Source organism: Leopardus geoffroyi, chromosome A3, assembly GCF_018350155.1.
Source record: "Leopardus geoffroyi isolate Oge1 chromosome A3, O.geoffroyi_Oge1_pat1.0, whole genome shotgun sequence".
Lineage (NCBI taxonomy): Eukaryota > Metazoa > Chordata > Mammalia > Carnivora > Felidae > Leopardus > Leopardus geoffroyi.
This window is the reverse complement of record NC_059336.1, coordinates 3526701-3540363: the sequence shown is the minus strand read 5'-3', so window position 1 is coordinate 3540363 and position 13663 is coordinate 3526701. Positions and strand designations below refer to the sequence as shown.

At 37.3% G+C, this 13663-nt stretch overlaps 1 protein-coding gene across 5 annotated transcripts in view; it reads right to left on the bottom strand.

Moving 5' to 3' along the window:
• Positions 1-462: 462 nt before the first annotated feature.
• Positions 463-13663, bottom strand: part of SYCP2 (synaptonemal complex protein 2) — a 79559-nt gene continuing 66358 nt past the window's right edge. For 4 of the 5 annotated variants that reach the window (XM_045444062.1, XM_045444064.1, XM_045444061.1 and 1 more), the window contains exons 31-43: positions 12782-12819; positions 12123-12293; positions 10297-10495; positions 8922-9133; positions 5354-5444; positions 4939-5091; positions 4271-4398; positions 3154-3248; positions 2977-3076; positions 2483-2541; positions 2299-2377; positions 2154-2210; positions 463-1296 (exon numbers count right to left, since the gene is read on the bottom strand). In XM_045444062.1, coding sequence (XP_045300018.1) covers positions 1219-1296; positions 2154-2210; positions 2299-2377; positions 2483-2541; positions 2977-3076; positions 3154-3248; positions 4271-4398; positions 4939-5091; positions 5354-5444; positions 8922-9133; positions 10297-10495; positions 12123-12293; positions 12782-12819 — 1460 coding nt within the window. In that variant the 3' untranslated portion in view covers positions 463-1218. The remainder of the gene's footprint in view (positions 1297-2153; positions 2211-2298; positions 2378-2482; positions 2542-2976; positions 3077-3153; positions 3249-4270; positions 4399-4938; positions 5092-5353; positions 5445-8921; positions 9134-10296; positions 10496-12122; positions 12294-12781; positions 12820-13663) is intronic. The other variant, XM_045444065.1, reaches the window with a different exon arrangement.

Below are 13663 nucleotides of genomic sequence, written 5' to 3'. Positions count from 1 at the left end.
CGGAGATTCAGAGGGGGAGCAACTACTGGCACTGGCCAGGTCACAGCTCACACTCGGGCTGGCGTACACGTACAGTGAGTGTGGCCGCAGAGGAGGTGCGCAGGGAGGTGGGTCGTCATGCGAGCAGCTCTCATGTCTCGCAGGGAAACACGGAGTTGCAACTCCTCTGAGTATTATTTACTGTTAGCCAGCTGTCGCTGTCTCATGCCATAAAATGCCTGCTACCCTCTCAGTAATGGAATAAAGCTAAGACGGAAAGGGTTTTCCTCTGCTTGTCCAGACTGAGAAAAGCCCCTTCTATCATGCTACTTCAATGCTGGTAGGAGTAAAATTCTCTGCTACCATTAAAATAGTGAGTGAGGCTGCTTAATTTCATACTTCAGATGTCTGATTGTATGAGGATGTTTTGTTTGATCCGATGTTCGCAAAATGGGGAAATGATTCATAACATTTTATTTATAATCCTTATCCAAGTGGCACAGCATTTATTTCAACTTTAATATATTAAGTGTATTTTTATATTCTAGCAAAATATTATTATAGTGAATAGTAGGAGCTTAAAAAGTACTTGTCAAAAGAGCATGCTCAGGAGTTAAGGTATCTACCTGGAATTAAAATATTTAGAAAATACAGGAACTCTTATAGGCTGTTTAATGCCTTCTAATACAGGTGCCATAACTGAATAAATACACTCTCCAGCAGTGGGCCAGAAGTACCGACTCACACTCTGGTAAGCATCTGAAATCAGAGGCTTCTCCCCCTTCTCAGCAGGGCCAAGTTTTTGTTGCATGTAGTATACTCTGAACTAGTAATACCTTATATTTAGTCCAAACTGTATTCATTTAAAAGTACATTTTCTATGGTAAGTTTTAGTTTATTAAAGAAACTAGTTTTGTGAGTATAGTTAACTCAGTAAGATTTGTCCAACATAAATAGTCCTATAGAAACAAGCAAAATTCCTTTCACTATTTGGTTTTCCCAAAATTTCTCCCTAAAAAAAAGAACAGTACTGTACAGACAAAGGTCTTCTGAGGCTGGAGTCATGTTATAGTGGTTCTTTCTCATCCATAAGACAACAATTTCTTTGGATTTGGAGGCTCCTACAAAAGTACTCTTGCCTGGGTGATGTCTGTTTTTCTCTCGGTAGAGCTACTGTGGGATTTCCCGGTATACACAAAAAGGGGTAAGTGGCTACAACTAATCGCTAACACCCAGACATCACACATGAACGTTTCTTTCATGAGCCATGAATAATGACATCAGTCCTCTGCGTACGTTGAGAAGCTCCTCTTCTTGCTATAGCCGGGGGGGGGAAAAATCACACTTAGATTTTAAATGATCGCTATAAAACCATCAAACGGAAAGAAAAAAGCTAGCTGTTATTAGGGCTTCTTTTCAGAACAACCCTTTCCTAAAGGTATTTTGTATCAGCGCTCATTCTATCTAGCCCCCCAGGATCTATTCCTAGGTGTCTCCGGAGTTCAGGGCTCAACACGGATATTCTAGGCGCTCAGTGTAGAGATCCGGTCTTTTAAAGCCCAAATTGCTGTTGACATTTCTTTCTAGACTGCTCCCCTCCAAACCGTCTTCGCCACAACAGTCTGCTGAGGTTCTATTAAGGGAGCAAGTACACTAGTGCTCTGTGTACAGGAAGCCTTCAAGTCTACATGGAAAATGTCTGCCATCGTTGAGAGCAGTGCCTTTGGACCCCTCCCCTCCCCGCCAAGGGTCTTTGCCCCCAGAATGCAGCTGCTGGGCTACTAGACCTTTGGATCAAAGTCCACTACTTTCATCCTCTAATCTAAGTTAATGGAGTCCTGCTGTCCAAGCAGACAGCGATTCTGGTAGCTCTGTCCTGGCACACCTTCTTCAGAAGGCACAGGCCTGCTGCCGGGTACAGTGCTTGGGTACAGAACAAGGAAGTTACTCTTTTAGCTCATGTAAACATTTCCGAACCGATACTCCCTTAGGAGGGACTCATTTAAGTCACCTCTATTAATATCGTACTCTAGACTTGCTCCCATTATTCCAGTTTAAAGACCTAAACCCACTGGGCTGAAAGCCTCTCTCCATCCCCACAGGAGAAAAGGCTGTGGAAGAAGTCGCCGCCACAAGAGACGGAGCACGTGAGCCCCAGGGGGCAGCCGACCCACCGTGTCCTTCAGAAGCTGTTCCTGCAGCACCTTCATGTCCTCCTTCATCGAGCACATCTGTAAAGCAGTATTGCATCCATGACGTTTACCGTCAGATTTTCACAGCGAAACTGTATCGATTATAGGAGTGTAAAAAAGCTTGTACCTCAGATGTAAAAATAGTGTCTTCGTAATCAGTGTTGTAGAAGACATTTTTGTCCAGTGACGCTTTCAAGTGGTGAAGCCTAGCAGAGGAAGTCACTTTTGAATTGCGATAATATTGCAATTACGTTTATATTTAATAGTTGAAAGTGTATATAGGTCATAGTCATTAAGAATGCCACACCAACCTCTGCAGCTCACTTTTTTGATAGGCACTGTACTTCTGAAATATCTTCTCCCCCAATTCCTACATTTAAAAATACAAAAAATAAAACTTGCAGAATTCCTATGTTCTTATTCCTAGTGTAAATAAACTTGGCTACATGCTGAGCATATTCTAGACGTCATACACTGTCTCAGGGTTTTCCCCATATTATCAAAGGTACTCATCATAAGCTTCAGTCTATAAGTGTGTGTATATGAAACCTAAAACTATTGTTTTTAATGTTTATTTTTTGAGAGAGAGAGAGTGTGTGAATGGGAGACACAGAATCCGAAGCAGGCCTGCACAGAGCCCGGTGCGGGGCCCGAACTCATGCTCCATGAGATCACGACCTGAGCCAAAGTCGGACGCTTCACTGACTGAGCCACCCAGGCACCCCTAAAACAATCTTCTAAAGAACAAAATTAACAGAAGTTTTCCTAAGTGTGCCTCTTTAAAAAAATTCTTAAAAGCACAAACCACAAATTCCTTCTCCAAATCTTTTAAAGACTGTGAATCTTTTTCAAAATTCTCCAGCTCCTCTATGATGATGAATTGGAATTTATCGAGTTTTTTGATCCTATTAAGGAAACAAAATGAAAAAAAATTTTAAACTATAGCATTCAGAAGACTGCAAAAAAGGCTTTTAGTACAGACCTGTACTCCTGAATCTGATGGTTCATGTTGGTCAGATGTTGTTGAGCTGTTTTCCAAGACTGCTTTGCAAAATAATCCATCATTTTCTGGCGGATCTGAAAAACACATTTTTAACTTGAAAACTCTTCACAAAATAATAATTTAACCAAGACTGTTAATAACAAAGCCTTTACCATGCAAATGACTAAGAAAAACTCAGAAGTGAAAAATGAAAAATTGGTGATTTAAACTGAAGTGTTAATAAAAAAAAGCTCAGTCAGGGCAGTGTCCGGTTCCATCAAGAAAATTCGAAGGATTGAATTGATCATTGTTTCCATAAGGACACCACACTCTATTTATAAAAATGCTAGTGATTATAATTCTCTTCAGGAACAAAGCCCAAATTCACACTCAGGATGACTGTCTTCCACAAAAACATATATTTGCTTGATCTAGCCAGATGCAGAACAGAACAGATACACATAAATCAGGGCGGCTTCTCTGTTTATAGGTTGTCCTTTGATAATTAAAATATACAGAATCTTATTTCAGACGGAGGAAAAAGACAAGAGAGGGGCTGACGATAAAAGGTGTTTTTCCACACAGGTTAACAGGAGGGGAAGACAAGTATTCCCAGCACAGGCATGTGAGATAAAGAGGTAGGTGGAGAAAACAAGAGTTAATTGTTTTAGAAAGGATTTTCCAAACATCACCTCACTGGAGCCTCAGTGGCTAAGGCTCCACGAGCAGTGACCTGGTAAAGCAGTGCGAGAGGATTCCTCTGGCTTCCTCCTCGACTGCAGCAACCTTGCTAGCTGTCATCTCTGCGCAACGAAAACATGAGGCGCGGAAAGAAAATTGTTCAGACCAAAAGAAAAAGCACGGAAGGGTCAAAATGGTAAACTGAAAAGGGAAATAAAGAATCTAGGAAAAGAAAGACTATGGAAAATGCACAGACTTGAGAAGAGAAACCAGGCTTAGAAGACAAATCACTCCGATTCTCACCAGTCCGTGAGGAAAAGTGAGTTCCTAAACGGGTGTGTTGTTGCCAAAGGATCAAACGAGCTGCTAGTCTAGTAGACAGGTGGCATATTATTTTATTGGGTATAAAATTGTCATTTAAAGAATGGTAACTTACATGAAATTTCCTCCTAAATTCTGTATTGAGCTTCTCACACATCATCCCCACACCTGAAATTTCACTTTCCCAGCTCTCCGCAGGAAGAGACAAGTCATTTGTTGATAACGGAGATATACTTTCAGATACTAAAAAATGGAGACAATCAGCTGAAGATATGCATTCTTACAAATTTAGCCTTACTTGTCATGAGGCTGAGGACAATAATCTTATTTTCAGATTCTATGTGTGATCTAATAATATGACATAAAAGGTAGTTAAAAATATTTTCATTTCTAGAAAATCCTCTTGGCATGGGTATTGAGGCAAAAATGTTAACAGTGAAATGGAATGCTTTTTGGAATGGTTATTTTTTTAACTATTTCCATGTTAATAACCAAATATTTAGTGACATACCAATATATCTGTAAATTTACATTCTAGTAAAACGTGGTAATCAGTAATAGAATTATAAAGAAGATTTAGGGCACAAAGACCCTTACTAACTATATTATTCACATAAAGTGAACTTGGTGATAGAGCATCATCCTTATGAGACTTATCCAAAGTTCTCTTTACAAAGGGGATTTTGTGTGTGTGTGTGTGTGTGTGTGTGTGTATCATTTAAGATCTCAAAAACCATCTTCCACAATTAATTGCATTTTGACACAGGCATTTGATCTACCTACCTTTAGAAGTGTGATTATCTGTGTCTTCAGTTCTGGATAGTTTTTTGGGAAGCAAGTATACTCTCCCTTCCTCCTCCTCTTCTACTACATCAGCATTACTTAGATTATCTTCTTCTATGTACATTCGTTTGCGACTAAAATGCTGTGTGGGGCCTTAGGAACAGTTAAAAAACAATAGCGCTACAATCTTGATCAAAAATAACCTAATAATTTTCTTGCTTTTATTAAAAAAGCCTTTCAGTTATTTATTTGCATTGTTTTAGGCAGCTGTACATTAAATTCTCTCCAGCTTATTTTCAATTAGACATTAGCTACATTGAATAAATGGTATGACTTAAAATGTAATTCCTTTAGAAAGTGAAATTGCATAGTAGTTCAACAATATTGTTTTTAAAGCAATGCTGTGACTACAAACCTGATACATGAGTAGAGTCACAAGGAATGTCGCACCGTATTTGCTCTCTTCCTTCACTAGACATAGATAGTGGAGATGCAGAATGATTTCCCTAAAACAGGTATTAGAAATTGGGGGAAAAAATTCTGTAAGTCCTCTTGGCTTCACCTTTGATCATCCTTCTCAAACCCTAAAGCAAGTCAATTTGCAAACGTCCATTCTTTTTTCAGATACTTTTGTTTAGGTCCCTTCCCAGCCCTCCTCCGCCAAGCTGTAAAATTTTGCATTTACAGTTCTGTGTCTTACAGATTATTAAAAATATTTTTGTTGATGGGCTATGGACTGCGGTAGTGGCACGAAGTTCAACCGATTCCTAAATAATCGTGAAACCAGAAAGTCCCCATTACAAATACATGTCAGTGGCTCAGCAACTATATCTTCACTATTTGAGAACTTACAACTTCTCATTTCAAAAATTTCAACTTTTTTCCATGATCTGCATACTTTAAACATCAGCTTTTCAAGTAATAACCGTTGAAAAATATTAAAATATAATGATTATTTAGGGCCAGTAGTCTGATTCTTATAAGAACCATCTTAGTTGAAGTCTGATGGCTATAGTGTCCTTCAAACCTCTATTGCTCCTGTATGTGATCTTCTTTGTTACGTGCAAGTTCAACTTTGATATACTGTTTTTTCCCAAACTGTGTTTCCATCTGAATAGCTGGTGGAAAATTATGTGTTTCTTACGTAAGCACCACAGAACTTACTATTTTTTCTATGCACAACAGTATTATAAATTGGAGTATGCCTGGGCTATGAATAAGCAAGACCTACAGAAACCCAAAGGAAATTAGAAAATTATTTAAAGCCCCAAACAAAACCACAACAATATTCAACCAAAACTACTTATATTTCGAGGGAATAATTCATTTGCTGCTAAAACTCAACACCCATTTATAACAAAAAGGGAAAAAGTCCTTGGACAACTACAACACTAATTTGATAAGTATCTACCAAAAACGATGGGTAAGTGTGTCTGCTAGTATGGTATTTATTTAACATTTTCCCAGAGGTCACAGTCACCTTAACAATAAAAAACTTAAGTATAAGGACTGGAATGGGAAATGCACAAGTTATCATGAGTAACTGTCTATATCCAGAATCCAAGAGAATCTAGGCAGGTAATTATGACAAAATTAGTGAAGGTAGGTGGAGATATAAAAATCCATAGTGTTTCTATACAAAGCAAAAACATTAAAAACCCAGAAAAAAATTTTAAGGTTTTTTTTAGTACAGCAAAAAGAAAATCCATAAAATACAGGAATTAATTTTCTTTGTGGAAGATTTGGCATCATTTTTTGGCAAGAACACCAAAATGTAGAAAGAAAAATATATGGGTGAGAAAGCACCCACTATCAATACTAGGAAATGGCATTCTTCCCTCAAACAAAGTAATTCCAAAATTTACATGGATGATTCAAGGGCCATGAAGATTTTAAGTAAAAGAATGAGAGGGGTGGGGTTGGTGAAACAGCCTGCAAGTGTTAAAGTCTATACCAACGACAGCAATGGGGCATTAGCACAGAGACAGACTGGCCAGTCACACGGAACACTGCCCAGCAGTTGGCCCTCCAGGTTGCCTAGGCTGTGCCCAGATTAGCATTACGAACGATGGACAAAGGAGGGCACTTCATGTATGATGCTGCACTAATGCCCGAGAAAGACTGAAAACCTAGAAGTTAAAACTAACATTTTTACAAGAAAGGAAAATATGACCATAGCTGAGGGATTTCTTGATCACAGAAAGACTCTGGTAAATTCCATTATAACAAGTTTTGTCATATGGAAATTTTTCATTTAAGTGAAATTATAGCTACTGGAATAAGAATGTTTGCACTGCACATACATAAGCAATTTAGAATATCTAGACTATTTTAAGAACTACAAGTTTATAAAAAAAAAAAAGTCAAACAATTAAAAATTAGCAAAAAAAGGCAAGTCACAAAATGGCCAAAAAACATGAAGTACTCACTGATGTTTTTAATCGGTAAAATGCAAATCAAAGTTATACACTACACATCAGATTGGTGATCACAAACAGAACATCTGGTAACAGTTAAAACCGTAGAGAAAACTGCCACTATCACAGAGAGTGTCGGAGAGTTTATAAGCTGACAGAACTAATTTATATAGCAAATTTCTAATATCTCAGAGTCAACAGTAAACGGGAAACAAATGGCCAATAAATATGTAACAATTAAAATTCTGACTAGCACAGCGTAGCCTGAAAGAAAAGTGGGCAGGGAATCCCCTACGTTTTGAGATTTGCAAGATGGGAGGGACACTGGAGGGATTAAAGGATTCAGGGACACGAAGGATGGTACAGCAAAGGACCATGGGACGGTGACCTAGTGGAAAACTGGTGTTCTGCAATTGACAGCCTTGCAAAGGTGCTTTGGGAGTTACCCAGGAGGGGGGCTTAGACCTGTCTGCTTTACATGGTGTAGATCCACTGTTATTTGTTTGGCACACTGGAGGTTTCATAAGAGATTTGGTTAGAAAAATATGCTCTGTGAAAACTACTAAACAGAATAAAAGGACCTTAAAATCCTGCAGAAATACAAATATTCAGTTCAAAGGGATAGGACAGAAGTTTGGTTTTATCAGAGGTCTCCTATCTGGGCTGTGAGTACACTGAACTCTCGTTAATTCCATGTCCATATATGGAGGTCAACACATATCAAGAGAATAATGTATCTGGGTACTTACTACGTATCAAGTATTCTGCTTGTACAATCACACTAATTTTTCACAACCCTACTGTACAGATGAGAAAACTGAGGTGCAGCGGGCTTCATTAGCTTGTAAAATGTTACACAGCTAGCAAGTATTTAAATGCAGTTCTGTCTCACTCAGAACTCTTTCACCTATACCCAGTTATACCATCTTGGCAATCAGTTCTAGAACTTCATAGAGAGACCTATAGAGAACTATAAAATTCTCCAAATTAAGCCATCTATACAACCCAAGTCAAAATGGGATGGCAGTGGGGTGGGTTTTAAACTGGTACCGAAGTATCCACAACTTAAAACTCTTCTCTGTAGGCACAGTATTTTAACCTCACTTTGACCATAATTGATTCCTATCTTTAATGTTTTTTTACAACACTTTGAACATACCTACACGTTAGGAAGAAATGGTACACGTAACAATACACAAGAGAAGAAGAATGAAGAATTTTCCACTGTATCACTAACTCTGTTCATCTTAATATTCATTCATTCATGAACTATGTGGTTTTGATGCATAGACGAGTGAGCAGTGCCTCTGTCGAAGTGATCATTCCTTGAGAAGAGACACACTCGCTACTTCTCACGCCACCACACCCTTCCTCCTGGACAGCTAATTAGTCTGTCAATCTCACAGAGGCCGTTCTACTTACCAGTACGTTATTCTTGTCCCACAGACCAAACCCAGAACCCTAAGTTAGGTGGACAAGCAATGTGTACTCGATTAAAATTAGAGGGAAATGATTTCCCCACTTCAGATAGATCCGATAAAGGAGGAAAATAGCGTATATTCTTACCAACAAGAAGGATCGTGGAATCGGTGAGCAACGTTCTCGTGCACATACATTTTTGTCACTGTTTTTAGGTGACTTTATTGGACCTCCGACTCTATATTTACTGTTTAAAGATTCAGGTGATGAAGTTTTCAGATAAGGTGATATGGATTTTGTTATACAGTCATAATCCTGAGTAAAATCCTTCTCTGTTATTTTCTCTATACCTATATTGCCTCACAAAACACAGATGACAGGTATTATCATTGATGTCTGCTTTGGAAATAGTAAGATGAAACTCTAAGACTATAATGATTTATCAAATCCTCATCTTCTTTGTATTTAAAAAGATAAACTTCTAATAAATCAACTTTAATTTATATTAAAATCATTTGATTTGTAAGGCTTAGAAAAATATTAATGGCTCCATTTAAGATGTAACTATAAGAACTTTCAAAAGCTCAGACAAAAATATCTATAGTATGAGCTGCACTGTAATGATCAACCTAAGCATTATCTTGAGTATTTTGACATCGTAGCCAGAACTGTTATAAAGTCACAGAATTTTCTGGTTGGAGATGGCTTGGAAAATCATCTTATCTAAATCCTTCATATATAGGTGAGGAAATTCATGGCTGAAATAATCTTAGTATAAATGGACTCTTAGTTTTCAGATAAAATCAGGGCATGTGCATCTGTTACAGTATGCAGTTATCTGAGATGTCAGTGGTCCTGGGCGCTGAGAAAATATTCTAGTAAAGAACAAAATAGCTACTTTGGAGGAAGTATATATTAACTTATGGATACTTGGAAATGCTTTAAAATATCCTTAAAAAGAACAGAAAAAAAGTGCAAACTTATAGTTACTATATTAGAAAAGTGTGTGTGTGTGTGTGTGTGTGTGTGTGTGTACCAGAGCTCCAAAGAATATGAATTTTTCTTTGTGAGTTATCTTTCAATAAAAGCAAACCTCAAAAATAATCCACTATGGCTCCACAAAATGACTAGGATATTCCTTGCAGACTTTTTTGTCAATGAAATGTAAAAGAGAAAAAGTAGAAATCCCCATCATTATTTTCACATTAAATATATCTGGGGATTAAAAACCTAAAAGTTGATTTAAGCTTTCACATTACAATTTGTAAATATACATTAAATATTTTCCATATTGAACCATTTGGTCTTTAACGTCCTCCCATGAAAAACTTGAGTGTCGTAGTGACACCGTTCCCATGTCTACTTAGCAAAGACTAAGTTACTAGCATTCACTAGTTCACAAAATGAAGTTTTGACTACCTATAATTTTGAGGCACATATTTAAGATTAATCTTCAAACTCTGTTTTCACAGAGTTATAATAGAAACTTGTTGAATATTTAAAAGAAAAAAATGATACTGACATCTCATGACTTCTATAGATGATGGGCTCCCAGATAAAGATACAGGAGATAAGCCAAGGCTATTATCTCTTACAGCATCTTTTAGTAGAGATGAATTTTTCCATTCTTTTGATATATCCTTCTGTGATTCGGCAGAGAAGGCTTTCTTCTGTTTCTTTGGCAGCTTTATGGTTTTGCTTCTGGAATGGATATTTTCCTCCTAATTGTATTGATAAGTTTTAAATTATACTTGAATACAAGAAATTTATACTTGGATGCATAAAACAAATTATGCTGAGGGGCGCCTGGGTGGCGCAGTCGGTTGGGCGTCCAACTTCAGCCAGGTCACGATCTCGCGGTCTGTGAGTTCGAGCCCTGCGTCAGGCTCTGGGCTGATGGCTCAGAGCCTGGAGCCTGTTTCCGATTCTGTGTCTCCCTCTCTCTCTGCCCCTCCCCCATTCATGCTCTGTCTCTCTCTGTCCCAAAAATAAATAAACGTTGGAAAAAAAAAAAATTAAAAAAAAAATTATGCTGAAATATTAAATATCTTCTATTACTATACACGAGCACAACAGGGGCTTCAACATGGGTACTGAAGGACTTTCTGCGTGTAAAAGGCATATGACAAATTCATAGGAAAATATACATGGACTATAATATCCTAAGAAATGCAAATAAAGCACTGTAAGGAGGTTATATCCAGTTTCGGGAAACTAGAAACAGTTCCTGGATTTCATGGTACTTGACATGCTCGGGAGGTATAGAGAAGACGGTGAGGGGAGACCCCCCCCACCGACAGGGTGCAGGGACTGGAGCTGCACAGTCTCGTGTGGGAGTCCCAGGTTAGCCCATCTGGCTGTTTCAGCTCTGGGCATACACCGGGGAGCAGGGGAAATGAGCTTGCAAAGGTATTCTGCTGCACTGACCACATAGAGACTGTCAGCGTTTTTCTTTGAAGAGGGAGATGATGACAGGGAGCTTGGGAAGACTCATCTGACTATATGGAGAGTAAATTAAAGTAAGAAGTGATAGAAAATGCAGACGTAAGTTATGAAGTCCTTAAAGTCTTCCAAGTAAAGAATAACAAGGTTACAAACAAAGGGAGGTACAACTTTCATTATGTGCAATCAGTCAGAACAGTGTAATGATCAGACCTACCTTTAGTGCCAGACTCTTTGGGTTCAAACCTTTGTTTTACCACCTCCTAGCTGTGTGACCTTGGGCAAGTTCCTTCATCTCTCTGAGCCTCAATTTCTCATTTGTAAAATGAGATGTCAATAATAGTACTAGTCACCTATGGTACTTAAGAGATTTTAAGAAGTTAAATCTATAAAGTACTTAGAATAGCACCTGGCAAACTATAAGCACTATTTTTCTTTCTTTTTTTACTTTGTTAAAAAAGCTTTCAAGCACAGATGGCTAGGGATATGTCTGTAACATTAAGAGACAGAAAGAAGTCAAGGATAGACACAGGTGGGCAGTGTGTGGGAAGAACCTCAGATCTAGTATTTTTGCTTCCATTCAAGAGAAAGAGTCACAGCTTTCCAACAGTCTGCACTTTTTTGAAGTATCATTTGGAAAAATTCAAGCCCTTTTCTAATTCAAAATGTTATCTTAAAGTTCTAATTTTACTAGAGTCAAACATCTGTTTTGTAACACTAATGCCAACTTATCACACATTTTAACATATTGCCTAAAGATCAATTTTTAGCATGTAACATTTCTCATATAGAAGGTTCAATCTTAAAATGTGACAAATTCGACATTTTTGTAAAAATACATTCTCTATTTAGTATCTTAACAGGCTTCCTAGAAATTTTTAATCTGAATTATATCTCTTTACTTACCTTTACTAGCAATTTCTCTTTAAATGAATGTGAAAATTCTTGTTCACTCTCTGATTCTGAATTTGAGAGATCTTTGTAATTTTTTTTGGTTTTTGCCGCTCTTCGTGGAAGTCTGGTTCTCCCATCTGGAACGGTCTCCTCTACCTTTTTGGTGGTGTTTTTGTTGGGTGTCTTTAGGAGAAATAATTTTTGAATTAGTAGGTCAATATGTGAGATGTAAGAAATACAAGCTATTTGCTAGAAACTTGGCCTTGTGACAATACATAAAATATTTGTATTTTATAAAATTCCTGATTAATATTTTAAAAATACTGGATTTTATCCTTCTGTCCAAATAACTTCCCCATCACCTTTTTTATTCCTATCACTAAAGCTCTGCGGGGTCTGGTATATATATTACCTAACTTACATAAAAAAGAGAAAGAGAGGAAAAAAGAGAAACAGCTATAGGTATTATAATCACAAAATAAAATAGACCTAAAACAGGCCAACATGATTCAAAAAGGCAGAAAGTAAGAGTATGCATGCAAAGGCTAGAACAATTATGGAGAAACAAGTAACAACAAGGATAAAATTATAACATGAAAAATGAGGTTTTTTACATGCTAGGAGAAAAATAATTTTCAAGGGATGTTTGAACACCAACTTCTTGGTTTTACCATTTTAGATCTTGGTTGTCCCCTTTCCAACGATGGTCCTGCAATGCAAGAAAATAAAGTTACATTTTTCAAATAGATTAGAACTGGTATTAAAATTTATTAGAATATTTCTGCATAGAAGTTAAAATCATAACAAGAATACATATTTAAATTCCTTCAAAAATTGGAATTTCGAGATGATTTGAGGCTAAACTGATATTGATAACTTTGTAGTGTTTGGTAGGATATAAATGACCAATTTATTTTCTCCTTTACACTATGAAACTTCTTCAACATGCGTAAGAATAGGGAATGTAAGTTATAAAGTGAACGCCTATGCATCTATCAATTTAAAAGCTAGATTATGAATAATGATGTTATCTATTTATGTGTACTCTCTCTGAGGCTCAATATCCCCTCTGCCAAAAGGGAGTATTTTCATTATCCTGAATTGTTTCTCATTCATTTGGTCTTAAAAAAAAAATAGTTTTACTTCACAGATATGTATCCCTAAACAATATAATGAACTTTATAAAACAGTATCCTCTCCTATGTAATATTCTACGGTGTGCTTTATTTTTCGCCCCTCATTGTTTCTAAGATTCATCCATATTTCCTGAGAGTAGCTTTAGTCCCTATTCCTTTTTTTGCCTTTCAGGCACAATCAACTTTCTGAATATTCTCTGAAGCCTAAGAAATGGGACTATCCAAGCCAAGGAAGCAATGAAGTTCTGGGAGAAAGGTCTTCCAATCCTGGCGATAAGCCAGTCCCTACATATGACTTGCAGACATGCAGCCGTTTAAACAAAACCATTCACTCAGAAGTCCAATTTTAAAACTCTGTACTGATTACAGTATTCTAACCTTGAATGTCTCAAGATGTTACAAATGAGTATAAACTCC